The 14626-nt window shown below is 40.5% G+C and overlaps 2 protein-coding genes across 2 annotated transcripts; both read right to left on the bottom strand.

Annotated features, from left to right (window-relative positions):
- Positions 1-2854: 2854 nt before the first annotated feature.
- Positions 2855-9822, bottom strand: chrdl2 (chordin-like 2). Its single transcript, XM_020085582.2, has 11 exons — positions 9612-9822; positions 8360-8472; positions 8178-8271; positions 7950-8095; positions 6543-6636; positions 5756-5817; positions 5123-5291; positions 4809-4997; positions 4547-4720; positions 4307-4399; positions 2855-4215 (listed from the first exon to the last, which is right to left on the bottom strand). The coding sequence occupies exons 1-11, from the start codon at positions 9820-9822 to the stop codon at positions 4082-4084; spliced, it is 1479 nt and encodes a 492-aa protein (XP_019941141.2). The 3' UTR covers positions 2855-4081.
- A 363-nt stretch (positions 9823-10185) lies between these two features.
- spag7 (sperm associated antigen 7) lies at positions 10186-14590 on the bottom strand. Its single transcript, XM_020086233.2, has 7 exons — positions 14433-14590; positions 12900-12967; positions 12709-12797; positions 12521-12605; positions 12324-12413; positions 12006-12159; positions 10186-11292 (listed from the first exon to the last, which is right to left on the bottom strand). The coding sequence occupies exons 1-7, from the start codon at positions 14578-14580 to the stop codon at positions 11177-11179; spliced, it is 750 nt and encodes a 249-aa protein (XP_019941792.1). The 5' UTR covers positions 14581-14590; the 3' UTR covers positions 10186-11176.
- Between the last annotated feature and the right edge of the window lie 36 nt (positions 14591-14626).

The raw sequence follows: 14626 nt of genomic DNA on the forward strand, positions 1-14626 counted from the left end.
TGCAGAAACTGAATCTTATTCATTCCAGAGTCTTTTCTGCAGCATGCATGAATTGAATCTGTATCTTCAAATGTGGAATATGTGTGAGTGTTTAACTAGAGTTGCTGCAGACGGTCCCAAGATTTTCATAAATTCAAATTTTCGAATAAATGAAACATCAGATGTCTTGTGCTAAATGTGTTTTTGAAAATGAGCAAAAAGAAGTAAATGACATTTCACTGTTTTTTTTGTTATAACTCTGTAATTATTTGACTAAATTAACACACAGATGACGAGGATGCTCTGTTCAGTCTTTAGAAATAAGCTCAGCAAGACTGTGTGATTTTGGAAAAGCAGCAAAAACAACCATTTCAAGGTCTTTTCTGCTTTTCCCTGACCCTGTCACAAAGAAAGTGACATGCAGAGGAGGGGAACAAGCAAAAGAGAGTTGTTAATATCATAATAATGGCTGAGACGTGCTTCCCATCCTGAGCTGAGTTTTGACCCTTTGACATTTTCTTCACTTCTGAGTGAATCTGGGCTACACTGGCAGCAGGGTGGAGTACACATGCACAGAGAGCTGAGCGGCTGCATGATTTATACCCACTGACTGCCCCCAGCTGTTACAATTGCCAGAGCCAAGAGTAAGCATGCATAGCTGAATTGGCCCGTGAGACGAATTTTAAAATGTGGACAGAGAGGAAATTCCTTTCGAAAAGAGACAAATATTAAACCATGCACATCCAGATACACATTGTTAGTTGAAAATAAAACCCTGAACATTTAATATCCATCATTTAATGACCTGCATGGGAAAAGGACAACGTGGAAATGTTAATCACTAATTTATGTTGGCAGCAGGGAAGAAGAACACCCCTCCTTCTCGCCCTTTTGAACGGCCACTTTGGACAACTAAGGTTGTTGTAAACTGTCAGGTCCAGCATATTTGTGTGAGTAATGAAGGCGTGAAGAGGGGAAGTACATTTGTTTCAAAATATTGTTTCATGCCCTTGGTGAGAGACGGACAGAGCCGTCTGGCTGCAAAGTGTGTAAGAAACACAATGAGTCATTGTGGACGGGAGGGGACGGAGGGAGCACGTCGGGAGTTCACAGAGGAGGGAAGCTATGTTGCTCTGAAGCTCGCGCTCGGTCCACCAGATCTGCAGTTGCACACCGACTGAGTCATGGGAACCACAGTGATAATTTGACACCTGTTGATCAAACAGGCCTGCGGACAGAAATGCCAACAAACTTTTCCACAAGCAGGTTATTTGACTACTGGGATGTTATTTGAAAGTATAAATGTGTTTTTAGTGAAACCTAACCACTTAATAAGTATGATTCAGGCTGCTTCCTTTTCTCTTACGTTTTGGAAATACAAATGTTGCTGAGTTTCTTGGCCTAGTTTTAGATCCATCAGCAGAAACGGTACCACAGCAAGTCAAACAATGGAAGATGTGTTTTTCATCATGTTGTGATCTGGAGAATATGCAATGGAACCTCCAACAAACACATATTTGCAAATTGCCCATCCATTTTTGCAATTAATAGCATTTTGGGGAATAATTGGACATCCCTCAATGTAATTTTGGCCACTTGGGGGGCAACAGAAACAAGTTACATACACAACACAAGTTGCCAGTCACACATCCAGAAGATACAGATTGTCATTAATCTGGAGACGTCTGTCTAAACCCTCTAGTGTATCTAAGTCCAATATTCTCTCTCTTTTAGCTCTTTGTTTGGTCTCCACCAACTCCCGAAGCAAATATCTGGCTCTTGAGCTGCTAGCTAGTAGCTAACTTTGCTATTTGATGCTTGTGGGTAATGCACAGTGAGTTTTTAGAACTTTTTTCTAGGACTTCTGCTACTGTGGCTAAAAACACTACAGAGCTCCACAGGGCTGATAAGAACGACAGGGTCGGGTTGTAATTCTGTGAATTCATCACTTTGACAAAGACCTTTCACATACATGTAATTCTATGTTATTGTGAATATATTGATAATAGCAGCTTTAACATTGGCCGACCAACATTCTAACCCTGAGGTTCTCCATAGTTTGATGGGTAATTCGAGTCAGTAAATAAAAAAAAAATGTATATACAGTAAAATATTAGATTTACCTTGACAATACAACCGGCCAACGCTTTACATAACGTGCCAGTTAAATGAGGCTGTTGCTGTTTTGCAACTTGAAGAGGCACAGAAAAGGAAGTGGACAGCACTAATTCGCCAATGCAAATACAATTTTTTTTGTTTCTTGCAATATTTCAAAAGCTTCAACTGCTCCTACATGCCATCCTGAATAATTTACAACCTTGTGGAATAATAAAATCACTTAAAGACCAGCTGCTACAGGGCAGTAAAACTCTCACGTTTTGTGAGTGAAAAACTGAGGGCGAGACAGTGGAAACCCGTCCCATGGACGTGGAGTCTGATTATTGGATACCTGATAACAAATAAGACATTTTGGGGGAAATACTGGTGCTGGGCAAACATTAAGTATGTGTGTGTGTGTGTGTTTGTGTGTTTGGGAGGTTGAAGGGAATTTCAACTTCTGCTTTTGATTTTCACGTCTCTGATAACATTTCATCTCCAGCGGGAACACAGTTTATCCGGCCTTCCGGAGCTCCATTAACTGAAGCCTTGGGGCAGTGACGGCGTCCGCTGTTGCCTGGCATGCGGATCAGAGATGAATCAGCATAATTTTTATACAATGCTTTGAAAACAACTGTGCACTCCGAGCCACATCTTAAACTTGTTTCAAACACATATTCTCACTGTCGTACAAGGACTGACTGTGCAAATGATTCCAATACACGCAACATTTAAACATGAAAGCTACAGCCAGAAATAAATCAGACAAAAGCTGCTGACTGGTGTAAAACACTGAGAACACTTTATGGGTTAAAACTGTGAGCAGGGGTACAGAGTGAATTCAGCTACATCAACAATGGCCACTTAAAATCAAAATAGTTCTGGTATGTGGAGCTGTAAAATGTCATTAGGCTGTGATCAACTCACTGTTTAGATAAAACTGTGCATTTACCACAATGCAATGCGCCTTGCTACTTTATGCAAAGGTGAAAAACAACAACATTCAACCAGACAAAAGTACTGTATATACAGAAATCATAACAGAACCAATACGCTTTAAATAAGGTGCCAAAAAACCCTCAATATTTACAATAAATACAGTATGTTGATCATACATACTTTTATAAACCCTTCACATTCTTATCAGAACATGGCAGCTTGCCCAGCATATTCTGAAATACAAATTGAATTTATATATTTAGGGTTTGTTTGAAAAATCCCAAAATGTCCTAAAAGGCTCTAACGACAGACTCAGAGCTGGAGACAGAGGCTGTCTCCACGTTCACTTCACCTTTTGTTTCATTTTGTCACCACAATACATTAATGTTTGAATTATTACAGGTGGAGGCAGAACTGTATCTCAGACAGGCGTCAACCACACAGCTGTAGCCTGTGTTTTATATGAGTATTAAGGCCATTTAAAGGGAAACATTTTCGAGATTTAAAGAGTAAAATCGTCAAGGTCATAATATTATGAGAATAAAGCCACATTAATATGATATATCAAAATATTAAGAGAAATATTATGAGAAAAAATTTTAATTTTACAAGAATCAAGTTGTAATCTTACACTAAATGTCAAAGAAGTGGAATATCAGAAGATCAGTCTGTGCTAACATGAGGAATGAGGAGAATTTAGTTAAGTTACAAAAAGATTCATTTTTTTCTTATAATCATAACTTTTTTCTCATTAAATTAAGACGTAATTCTCATAATATTACAACTTTCCTCTGATTTACAACTTAATTCACAACATTACGACATAATTCTGGAGATTTCTGAATTCTGCAATACGCATAGTTTTGCAACCTTATAATTAACAAATGCAAATACGCGATGGTTAAAACATGATGCACAATGATGTCTGAATTAACTGATGAGCAACAATATCATAAATGAGACACTCCACCATTACAATAGGAATGATGCAGGATCCGAGTGCAACATGCATGACAGGAAGTATGTATATCAGCCATGTGCTTATGTGGAGCATCGATATAAAGAGTTAGGGTGAACACAGGCCTTCGGTCTGATCGGGGTTTATGAACGTCATCACCTCCCGAATCCCGTCTTTACATATTGTGGTCTGAGGAGCTTTCGTCAGGTTTCCTTCCTCCTCCTTAAATTTCCTCCATGTGTCTGAAAAATGAATCAATAACATAAAAAACAATCGCATTGACAACAATCCAACAAACATACACATGCATCATGAAATCCTTTTTCAACAAACCATCATCGAGGGACGTGAGCATTGTGTAATTTTCTGGATGATCCATGATGTATTTTCTTTGACTGTCACCAATATCCAATAATTTCAAAACACCTGTACAAAAGACAGACAGAGATTTGTGGAATCAGTAGATAGATGGACAGATATGAGAGGATCACTGATCTTCTCATCTAACTCAACGCTAAAAAGCCATGTAGCCATTTTCTCCTGTAATACAGCTCCCAGCAGTGTTGACGGTACCTTGGACTGTCTCCCATGCTTGCACTTCAACTTCAGCAGTTCTTTTTCTCTCCGCAGCGATGATCCTGACTGTGTTGGACGAGTCGAGTCTCAGAGATGATTCTACTTTATACACCAAGACGTTGTTTTTAAATCCAAGATAACACTGGGTGCGGTTGCTTTCAGCTTTACTCTCTGGAAAAAGAAAAAAACCACAGGTTGTGTGGATACAGCCGATCAACATCATAAATGGCCCATTATGCAGTGAGCCGCGTTTTTCTACCTGGACAAGTCTTGCAGCACTTTCCCGCTGACTTCATGGGATGTTGGCATGGATACTGGCTGGGACACGTGATGCGTTTGCAGTCCTGGAGGCCATCAGTACAAGTGCACAGGATGCATTCCAGGACCCTCCCCAAAACTGGGTGCCACATGTCTCCATGAGAGTATGTCTTGCCATTGTATAAACACGCTGAGAGAAATGGAAAACATCTGAGGGTTGCGCTGCATATGGGAACGATCGTCAAAGTTGCGAGGAAGATGTCCATAAAAAATCAAACACCTATAAAGGATCTCTCTGTTTTGACAAAGTCTCACCTCTTTGTTGTTTCCTCTGCAACAGAATCTTCACAGTGGTCTCCGAAGCCCCTTTGAGGTTAAGTTTACTCAGGCTCAGGCCTCTGGGAGAAGTCCTGACCCTGGGCGGAGTGGCACGGTCGGACCGCACCTTGCTCGGCTCTGCAGAACACTGGTCGACCGAATGCCTCTTTTGAAAACCACCACATAATAGGACGCAGTTATCTTTCCTCAATGCAGCTATTAGCATTACAAATAAAACAACATAGTTCACTGTGAGTATTAAGCCAACTGCTCTGTGGCTCTTGCAGGCAAGTGTTGGTATTTATTGATCACAGCAAACTTTATATTATTTCAGTATTAATCAGAATAATGCGATGCCAAGTTGTGATCCCAGCCGTATTCAATGGAATATAATGTGTTTTCCTCTCCCCTCCCCATGTCAGTTGTCAGGGTCAGTGTAGAGCAGCCCCCCCTCCTCAACACGTTCTGTGACACTTCAGAGAGACACTTGACACTTGAACCCTGTGATTCAACTTAAACTACGCCTTCTTACTACCTTACTCTACATTTAAACATGTTTTAAGTTGAAGTTCCATGTGAAAGCAACAACAATGATATGTTAATTTTCTGAAACATAAAATAAGGACATACAACTCCTCTGTTCAGCTGCTGGTTTCCATCCTCAGTCGATGAGGACCCACTGGTGCTGTGATCTAAAGGGAACAAAAGCATAAACCTCTTATGAGGAGACTTATTACCACAGAAAACATGATGGTTCATCTACATTGTGGTTGGGCTACATTTCAATATTATTACCTCCGCCAAGGTGATGTTTTCACCCCGGTCCATTTGTTTGTTGTTTAGTTTCTATGTTAGTTAGTTAGCAGATAACACAAGAGCTACAGGATGGATTAACAATAAACTTGGTGAAAGAATGTGGAATGGGTCAGAAGGCAGATTCAGGAACTTTTTTCTCTTTTTCTCTTTTTTGACATTGCCGTTGATTTCTCAAAGAATAATTCATGGATCTAGATGAAATAAATCTGATATTTTGGTACAGATCCACATGTAAATCAGGATCTAGTGAATTTAAATGTGGTTTCATGTTGGGCCTTGGCAGAGGTATCCGTGTCATTGTTGCATAATGAACTTAAGTGGAATGTGATAATTTACAAAATTATCTTATTTACTGAATTGTATCTAGACAAAGCTAATTTCACTGAACATTAATTTCATAGTTTAAAGTATACTTTTGCTTTTTTTATTTATATATATATATATATATATATATATATATATATATATATCTGTATTAGAAAAAAACCTTCTTTCAAAAGCACAGCCCTGACCTGAGGTCAAATTCCTAAAAGCTATAACAGTTCCAGGTTGGACACAGAGTAAAGACATTTTGTCTGCTCAGAGCTTGGACTTCGACTACCTTTACACACCAAACAGCAGGTATCTGGAACTGACACTGGAGAGGAACAGGTGATTGGTTGGCACGTTTTCAGAGCACAGAAGATGTTTCCATTCTGAGGAAAGAGGAGAAGGGAAAATTACTCATCTTTTACAATGTCCAAGTATGTGCTGAAGGTGAGGTGAGGCTGAAGCACTCCCAGGCTTCTGCACGCCTCTCTAGAGCAGTTTATAACTGTACATGAGGTCCAACGAGTTATTTGACGACACTCTCAAAAGCTCAGAGCTCAGTGAAGGCTTGAACAAAAGAGCCGGCAGAGCTCTAAAAGTTATTACAAAGAGATAAATTAAAGAAATATTTCAAAACTGACATAATTTATACTGTTTAAAATGTTTACAAGTCCCTTTGTTGAGTTTATTTTCTTGTTTTGTCTCCTTGGAGATGTAACACGTGTGTTAATGAACCCCACTTATCAACTCATAAAATGACCTCCTCGCATCATGACAAGTACAGGGTGATTTCTGCTTTGGCTCCACGTCTCTTACAGTATCTGCCTTTTGTTATATAAATGCAGACGTTCATCTGTTCTCTGGCGACAGTCACAAGCACGATAAGCCAACACGCAAACCAAAGCAAGATGCTTTCACCGGCTGCAGTATTTAGAAATACATGGGATACAACAATACATGTCTGCTTTAATCATTAGCAGGGGTAGGTTAGTGGGCAGAGATGGAACATAAATTCAACACGCACACTGAGATTAAACACTATAAAAATTTAAAGGCACATGATGACTTTTGCTGATGTTACTGTATATTTATAATTCAAAGGGTTTAATTGGCATAAACGAAGGTTTGCTGGTTGTTTGAAAAACTATGTGTTGTAAACTTTAAAGGTTTTTATTTCACAGCCAATATTAAAAAATAATGTTTTCCTGTATGGTTTTAGACATTTAAAGCTGTGCTGGTGTTGCCTGGATAAGTTTGAATAGTTTAAGATGCAAAGAGCAAATCTAATTCATGAATTTTCAGGCTTTTTCCTGGAAACTGAGGATTTGTTATGTTTTCATCTGTGTTTGTTTGTCCATCTCTCTGTTTGGTAGTTAGCAGGATGATTAAGCTAAAACTGCAGGACGGATTATCACAAAACTCGGTGGAAGGATATATTATCAGAAAAAAAACATTAAATGTGAGTGCGGATCCAGATCAGGGGGCAGAGCCAGGAATTATTTTCCCCTTTCTTTAACATTGTTGCATTTTTTTCAAGTGTAAAGTTTAAATGATAAATCTGCTTTGAGAACAAGAGAGATAATGTTAAAATACCATAAGATATTATTTACTATCTGCGTTTGAAATATGATATTCTTTCACCGGATCAATAAAACACAACCTGACTGTAAACGACAGAAGTAAATTGTCTGTAACTTACGGAGCACGAGCACATGGCACACTGGTTGCTCTGCTTGGATGGAAAGAGGTCGTGCTTGGTGAAGGTCTCCCCCGGCTGATAAATGCTCCCATTGTACCTGCAGGACTTCACTGATGCTCTCAGCCCTGCAGGGATCCTGGGCCCGTCTGAGGAGGGCACATCACACACACAGATAGAGTTTGAAGTCCCAGCCTCTCAAAAAGCCTGGAGAGGTGTGTGGAGACCTACCTGTGCACCTTGGACAACACTGCTGAGGCTCGGCCACCGGGTTTTCACAGGACAGAGCCGGACACTTGATTGTGTTGCATTTCACATGGCCTATCTGAGAGAGAACAGCACCAGTTTACTCGCACAGCGCTATCAACTCACCTCTAAACCACTATTACAGCAACTCAAATATCAGCAGTTACCTCAGTGCAGACGCAGCGCATGCAGAACATAATTCCAAAGGGCTCCAGATAGGGATGCCAGCTGTCTCCTGGGCTGAACGTCTTGTCTTTAAAGGTACATACCACCGCAGAGCCTGCATGTCAGAGATCAGACAGAAGAGCTATTAAAACACATGTGGTGCAGATAAACAGAAGCATTAACATGTGAACTAATCTGACTAAACATTTGTCATTTTGTCAACAATCAGCGGCAAGTATTTAAAACTAAAAAGAAAAAAAACATGTAGTACAAATACCACTGATCTGACTTAAGCTCAATGCAGTGCTGGAGGAAGTATCTTAAAAAACTTAACACATTAAGTAAAAATTTGTACTTTCTTTCAAATGCACTTAAACATATAAAAGGTACCACATCAACTGTTCTACTTGAGTAAAAGTGAGTAAATAGCACTTGCTATAACATATACTTAAAATATTAAAAGTAAAAGTACCACATTGACTGTTTGACTTGAGTAAAAAGGAGTAAGCACTACTTGCACCTTAATATATTTCAAAATATTACAAGTAAAAGTACCATATTAAATGTTGAACTTTTAAATATAGGCTACTTTTTTTAATTAAAAGTGAAAGTTGCACATTAGTTTCCTACATGAGTAAAATCAAGTACTACTTGCTATTAAAAATACTTAATATTTGAAGCATTAACAGTCAAAGTACCACATTACTTTTCTACTTGAATAAAATTGAGTAAGTACTACTTGCTATAAAATATACTTAAACATATTTAAAGGAAATGTACCACATTAACTTATGTACTTGCATACTCAGATTGCATCAGTAGGCCAAATATCCTCTTATCACTGATTCACGTAAAAACAAAAAACAATACTTGCTGATGTATAAAGTGGAAAGTACGTGATAAGAAATCAACTTAAGTAAAGAACGGATACGTGAAATATGTACATAAGTACAGAAACGAAGTAGAAGTACTTAGTTACAGCCCAGCACTGGCCCTGTGACTATTCAGACAAACAGACTTCATGAGTCCACTCTTAAATGCTTCTCTGACCAGATCACTTATTACACAAAACACCAAAGCTGTGTTCACAACAACAGAGGATGTTGAATGTTCAAGTATGAGATCGTGTTTTAGAAAAAGCCCGAAAGAGCAGTCCTGAACTTAAATCCCAGCTTCACACGCTTTTCTCTGATTTTAAGCCCCAAACGTCTGATGCCAGAGGAGAGAAAGAACCGGAGCAGGGTCTGGACTCACCTTTCCTGGGTTTCTGCTCTGCATCTGCAAACCAAATGATGAAGAGGAGGAAAAGCATGGCCTTCATTTTTTTTTTACATGTGCGCGACTCGCTCTCCTGTGCGCAATAAATATGTTTCTGCAGGACGGTGTGAAACAGCAGGGATTGAAAAAAGCCTCGGTGTTTCTGCTGAACTATGGCGCCTCCTTCAGGACAGAGGCGTCCTGTCATCTGGGAAGGCAGAGGAATGACAGTGGAGTGAAGCGTGACCTTAAAATAGATGTGACCTAATAAAAGCAACACATCGAAACCATACAACTATTTACCTACTGTTCAAAGACTGTCCGATTTAAGAATAGTGTCTGCATGAAATACTTCATATACAGATAAGTGAGTGCATTATTAAATGACTAACAAATGTCATGTTATCTATTTAATTTAGTGACCACTGAATAAGGGCACTGCTGGTTCTGCTCTGTATGTTTGAGGCTGAATTTTGCTAATGCTGTTTTACAGGCTGAAGATTTTTTTTTCAATCAATGCAGAGCTAAAATGGAAAGACTCGGCCATGCAGAAATGAAGGCAACATACAGGCACAGGTATAATACTGTTTATTAACACACATGGGGGATAAAACAGTGCAACCATGTTAAAATAGACATCAAGATGCCAAGAACCCCAGGACAAACAAAAAGAATAAAACTTAATGACCCATATCCCAACAAGGATTTGAAATTCCCTCTCCCTACGATGTTGCCTATTGCAAGCCATTGCATGGCTCCATAATAAAGCATTTAACTAAGAGTAAACAGTTTGATTCACAGTCAGTGCGGATGGAAAGAGACAAAACAAATCCCAGACTTAATCAGATTCCTAAAACCCACAGCAGTATTTTCTAAAATGGGGCCCCTGTAATGATGGAGGAAAGGCTTGTATCCAACTTTAAAATTTCACAACAGTTATAGAGAAAAAACAAAAAACTGATCAATGGATGAAGTTGATGTTTCCCTTTTAAAAACTGTACTGCATATTTGGAACACTGTCAGGGGGACTTTTCCGTCATGCTTTGCCTAAAACCTTGTTTTCAAAACATCATCAGGTCCAGACAAAGCTGAAAACTGGAAATACTTTTACTTATTAAAACGTCACTTTGGACTACAAATGCACATCTGCATCAAAAATGTTGATCACTCTCTTGACTGCTCAGCTCTAAGTCCTTGTATGAAGATATCAGATGTTTTGATCCAGTTGTAGTAAAAAACATTCCTATTATATTTGATCCTATCATGTGTGTGAGAAGATTGATAACTGACACTAAAATGTCCCGAGAGATCGTTAAACCAACGTAGAGTGATTCGCTTCCTGGATCAGACACAGCCAAGCATTTTCGTAATTACACAGGGTTTCAGCACAGACTCAGTAAGAGCAGCAAACATACTATATTTGCTGCCTGTCATATTAATTCAACTTTAAATGTCTGGAGAGAAGGATATTATATAGTACAGCATGAATTAAGAGTGTTCAAACAGACGCACTAACGCGCCTCCACACACCCACGACAGTAGACAAATCAAAAAGTGGAGACTCAAGAACTGCTGCTGCGTGCCCCTGTGTCGTCCTCTCGCTTCTGACGTTTCTTTGCTCTGATCGCATTCATGGCTTCCTCTATGGAGCGAGTGTCCCTCTTGTTGGCCACAGGTACTGGGAGAGAAAAATGACCAACATGGTGAGTAAATAAAAAGGCGGGGGGGGTTGAAGAATTGTGGGAAGCAAAGCTGTGCAGTGTTTCAATGACCACGTTTGGACCTGGTGTCAACATCTGTCCTGAGTGATCTGATCACAAGACAAGTTGAGGTCACGTCTGGGATCTGATCACACAGACTGAATTCAGAGGTGAACACATGTGACCACCTTGTTTGTATCAGTGTGAACGCACATTGTAGGACGCTACGGTTTGAGATTAAACAATTTTTTACACTTCTGGATTTCAGTCAGACAACTCACGTTCAAACGTTTATTGCAGCAGAAGGACAGGTTTGTGTTTTGCGTCTAGGCTCCGACTAAATCACTCAGTATCATAGCAGTATAATATTTCACAGATATGATGGGAGTGACGAGTAAATACCCCCCTGTCGGAGCCTGCAGGTGGATGCTGGGGTGGTGGAGGGGCTGAAGCAGTTAGAAGCAATACTATAGCAGCAGTGCGAGCAGAGGGGGTGATGGGAAATTTCTCTCTGCTTAAATAGGTTGCTTAATAATGTGGGTGTGTATAATGGAGGATTGTGGAGAATGGGGCATGTCACATAATGTGCGTCACATCAGCGGCGCAGCTCGAGTTGGCTGCCTGAACTCGCTCGCAGGGTTCACTCCATGTATGAAACCAATCAATGTAACTGATGAAGTGATGTACTCACCACAGCCATAAGCACTGTTTGCCTCTAGAGTATGCGCTGCATCTTTTGCCGCTGAGGTGCCGATCAGGTGACTGTACTTGTCTCTGTAGTTGGAGTTAGGAACCTCTGTCTTCTTTGTCTCACTGGAAGATGCCACTTCCAGTGCGGCTTGCTCCTGTAATTTGACAAAAACACAACACGCCTTGTGACTGTGTTTCTTTATTTTCAATCAGAAGTGCAGGCTGTCTTACCAACAACTAACTGTATTGCTATTCCATACTGTCACCTAGACACATCCTAATACCTGTGTAAATACACAGAGTGAGCATCCAGTCTTACTTTTAGTTTTCGTCGTTGCTCTGCCAGCTTTGGATCCCACTCCTCTCCTTTGCGATAAGCCTCCAGCTCCTCGTCTGATGGCGCAAACTCCTGCCACAGCACAAGGTTTAAAACAGTCAAATTACTACACTGTTCTTTTGGAACTTGAGCCAAACAATCAGGTTTGTTAAAATATCAACACTAAAAAGTATTCAGACCTTCTTAAAAAGCATGACATAACGACTCTCCTCATCTTCCCCGAAGGAAAAAGAAGTCAGCCCAGCCACTTCTGCAACATCGTGCCTATGAGGCAGGAAGAGATTAAATGTCAAACAGTTGTGAACATGTGACAAAAACACCTTCTTTCACCCAAAAGGGTTTATTTCAAGCACTGACTACTACTTACAATATACTCCGTTCAATCTTCCCCATAGGGTTGTACTTTCGTTTCTGTTGTTTACTGTCCTGGATGAAATCTGACACTTCTTTCTCCATCTGATCAAGAGATGTGGGAAAACAAATGCAGTGATGAATGAAGATGATGCCAGAGTGACAGAACCTAATTCAGTATGTGTTAGATGTGACACAAACTCTTACCTTTTTCCTGAACTCTGCTTTCTTTCTTTTCTCATTTTCCTCCATCTTCTTGAGTCTCGCTGCTTGCTCTGAAAATAGCAAAGGTTAAAGTTGAGTTTTGTTTATGTCCAATAGCACTAAAAGTTTGTTTTGTAAACACAGATCATGGATTCTTACAGCCACAATCGGCCGAGTTGTATTTTGAAAGACTGAATTCACAATCAAGAGACAGATTTTCTTCCAAAACATTTTCGGATCATTCTGGTCTGGAGCACAGAGTGACTCTGATCCTATTAGTTTTTTTGGGCACATCCTCTAATATTTTATTTATAAGCATATTCACAACTATATTTGACTGGAACCTGACCAGAATGTTCCAGTGCTAATGCTGATATTTGGGAGGGAAAATGTTTTGTACTAACTTTTGATTCCTTAGAAATGTAAGGATTGATATTTTACAGTTCAAACAAAAAATGGTCACAAACACAAACAAATATGTCCAACTTGAATTAGAAAAGTCAATTATTTCTCTTTTCTGCATTGTTTACTTTCTAAAATGCATCTTTTCATATCAGAACTAATCTGCACGGCGGATTTCATCTGTCAATATATTGAGGTCAGGCTCTACTTTTTATCACAGCCATCTTATGGCCCAGACTAACAACTGTGAGGTGGTTTATTTGTCATAATACTACAGTCCGTCTTGCTACAGAGCACCTGGAAATACTTTTCAAGACAGGAGATATTGTGAGGAATTCCAAGTTCCTCATGTTTTCGTTTTTTAAAGTTTTTATATATAAAAATGAGCCAGACCTTCACAGCAGCCAGTGGTTGGAACAGTAGATAAACAGAGGCGTCAGTGATGAATGAATGTAGCAGTATAATATAGTAATGAATCAATGGAGCGCCCGTTGTAATAAAGCACGTGTGCTTAGATACAACATCTGTGTTAACCTGCTGTCTCCGGTCAAAATGGCTGCTGTGAAAAGCCCTAAGGAACATTTCAAAAGCATCGTCTATCTGTTGTGTCCAGAGCTAGTTAGCAGATTAGCTTAGGTCTGATCGGTGACTTGACTGGTACAGCACTGGTCTTGATTGGGGCTAAGAGGGGCTCACAGGGGGGCTGGTGTGTGGAGGGCAGAGCACAGTCCTCTCTGGGGGCATCCAGGAGGAGGCTGCAGCGGGTCACACGTGTTTCGCTGTTTGGAAGTCTCTTCAGGGAATCAGGTTAAATCAGGCTGAGCTCGGGTTACAACATTATCGGGAGGGGGGGCAGCTCGACTTCGACACAACACCGCTGCTGTTTGTTTCCAGCGTGTCTCCATCAGCAGCTGCCTGTGCTCCAGACTCTACCCTCTGCCCCGCGGGACGTGCGCGGCTGCAGGCTCCTCTAACCCCGGAGCAGAGCTGACCTGACCCGGCGGTGGCAGCAGCAGAAAGCGCGCTCTCCTCCTCGCCTGTTTGTACTCAACACTGCTGAGCCTGATACCAGCGTCATGGCAGCAGCTGAGACTAACGCAACGCTGGTCGTTATTCAGGAAACACACAATGTACCTCGAGCCTTTCGTCGGCTCTCCTGGTCGCCGACAGTCGGAGGCTTCTCCATCGAGTTTAGGATCGAACCGAGGAGGTCCGCCATCTTGAAACGATAGAGCAGACTGTTGTTGTGGGCTGCAGCTGTTCGAGCTGCGCATGCGCACATGAGAGCGCTTTTCTTCGCCGCGTTGCAAAGGAGGTGACGTTTACAG

Source organism: Paralichthys olivaceus, chromosome 15 (genome assembly GCF_024713975.1).
Source record: "Paralichthys olivaceus isolate ysfri-2021 chromosome 15, ASM2471397v2, whole genome shotgun sequence".
Taxonomy (NCBI): domain Eukaryota; kingdom Metazoa; phylum Chordata; class Actinopteri; order Pleuronectiformes; family Paralichthyidae; genus Paralichthys; species Paralichthys olivaceus.

What these genes read in the sequence shown, in the direction of transcription:
- spag7 (XM_020086233.2), bottom strand. Translation starts at nt 14,580, where the DNA reads ATGTGCGCATGCGCAGCTCGAACAGCTGCAGCCCACAACAACAGTCTG. An exon ending in AAGCAGAGTTCAGGAAAAAG is followed by an intron (nt 12,798 to 12,899) that starts GTAAGAGTTTGT and finishes TCTCTTGATCAG; the next exon opens with ATGGAGAAAGAAGTGTCAGA. An exon ending in ATGTCATGCTTTTTAAGAAG is followed by an intron (nt 12,414 to 12,520) that starts GTCTGAATACTT and finishes GTGCTGTGGCAG; the next exon opens with GAGTTTGCGCCATCAGACGA.
- chrdl2 (XM_020085582.2), bottom strand. Translation starts at nt 9,822, where the DNA reads ATGACAGGACGCCTCTGTCCTGAAGGAGGCGCCATAGTTCAGCAGAAA. An exon ending in GTGCCATGTGCTCGTGCTCC is followed by an intron (nt 6,637 to 7,949) that starts GTAAGTTACAGA and finishes CTCTTTCCTCAG; the next exon opens with AATGGAAACATCTTCTGTGC. An exon ending in CTGCTGTTTGGTGTGTAAAG is followed by an intron (nt 5,818 to 6,542) that starts GTAGTCGAAGTC and finishes TGTTCCCTTTAG; the next exon opens with ATCACAGCACCAGTGGGTCC.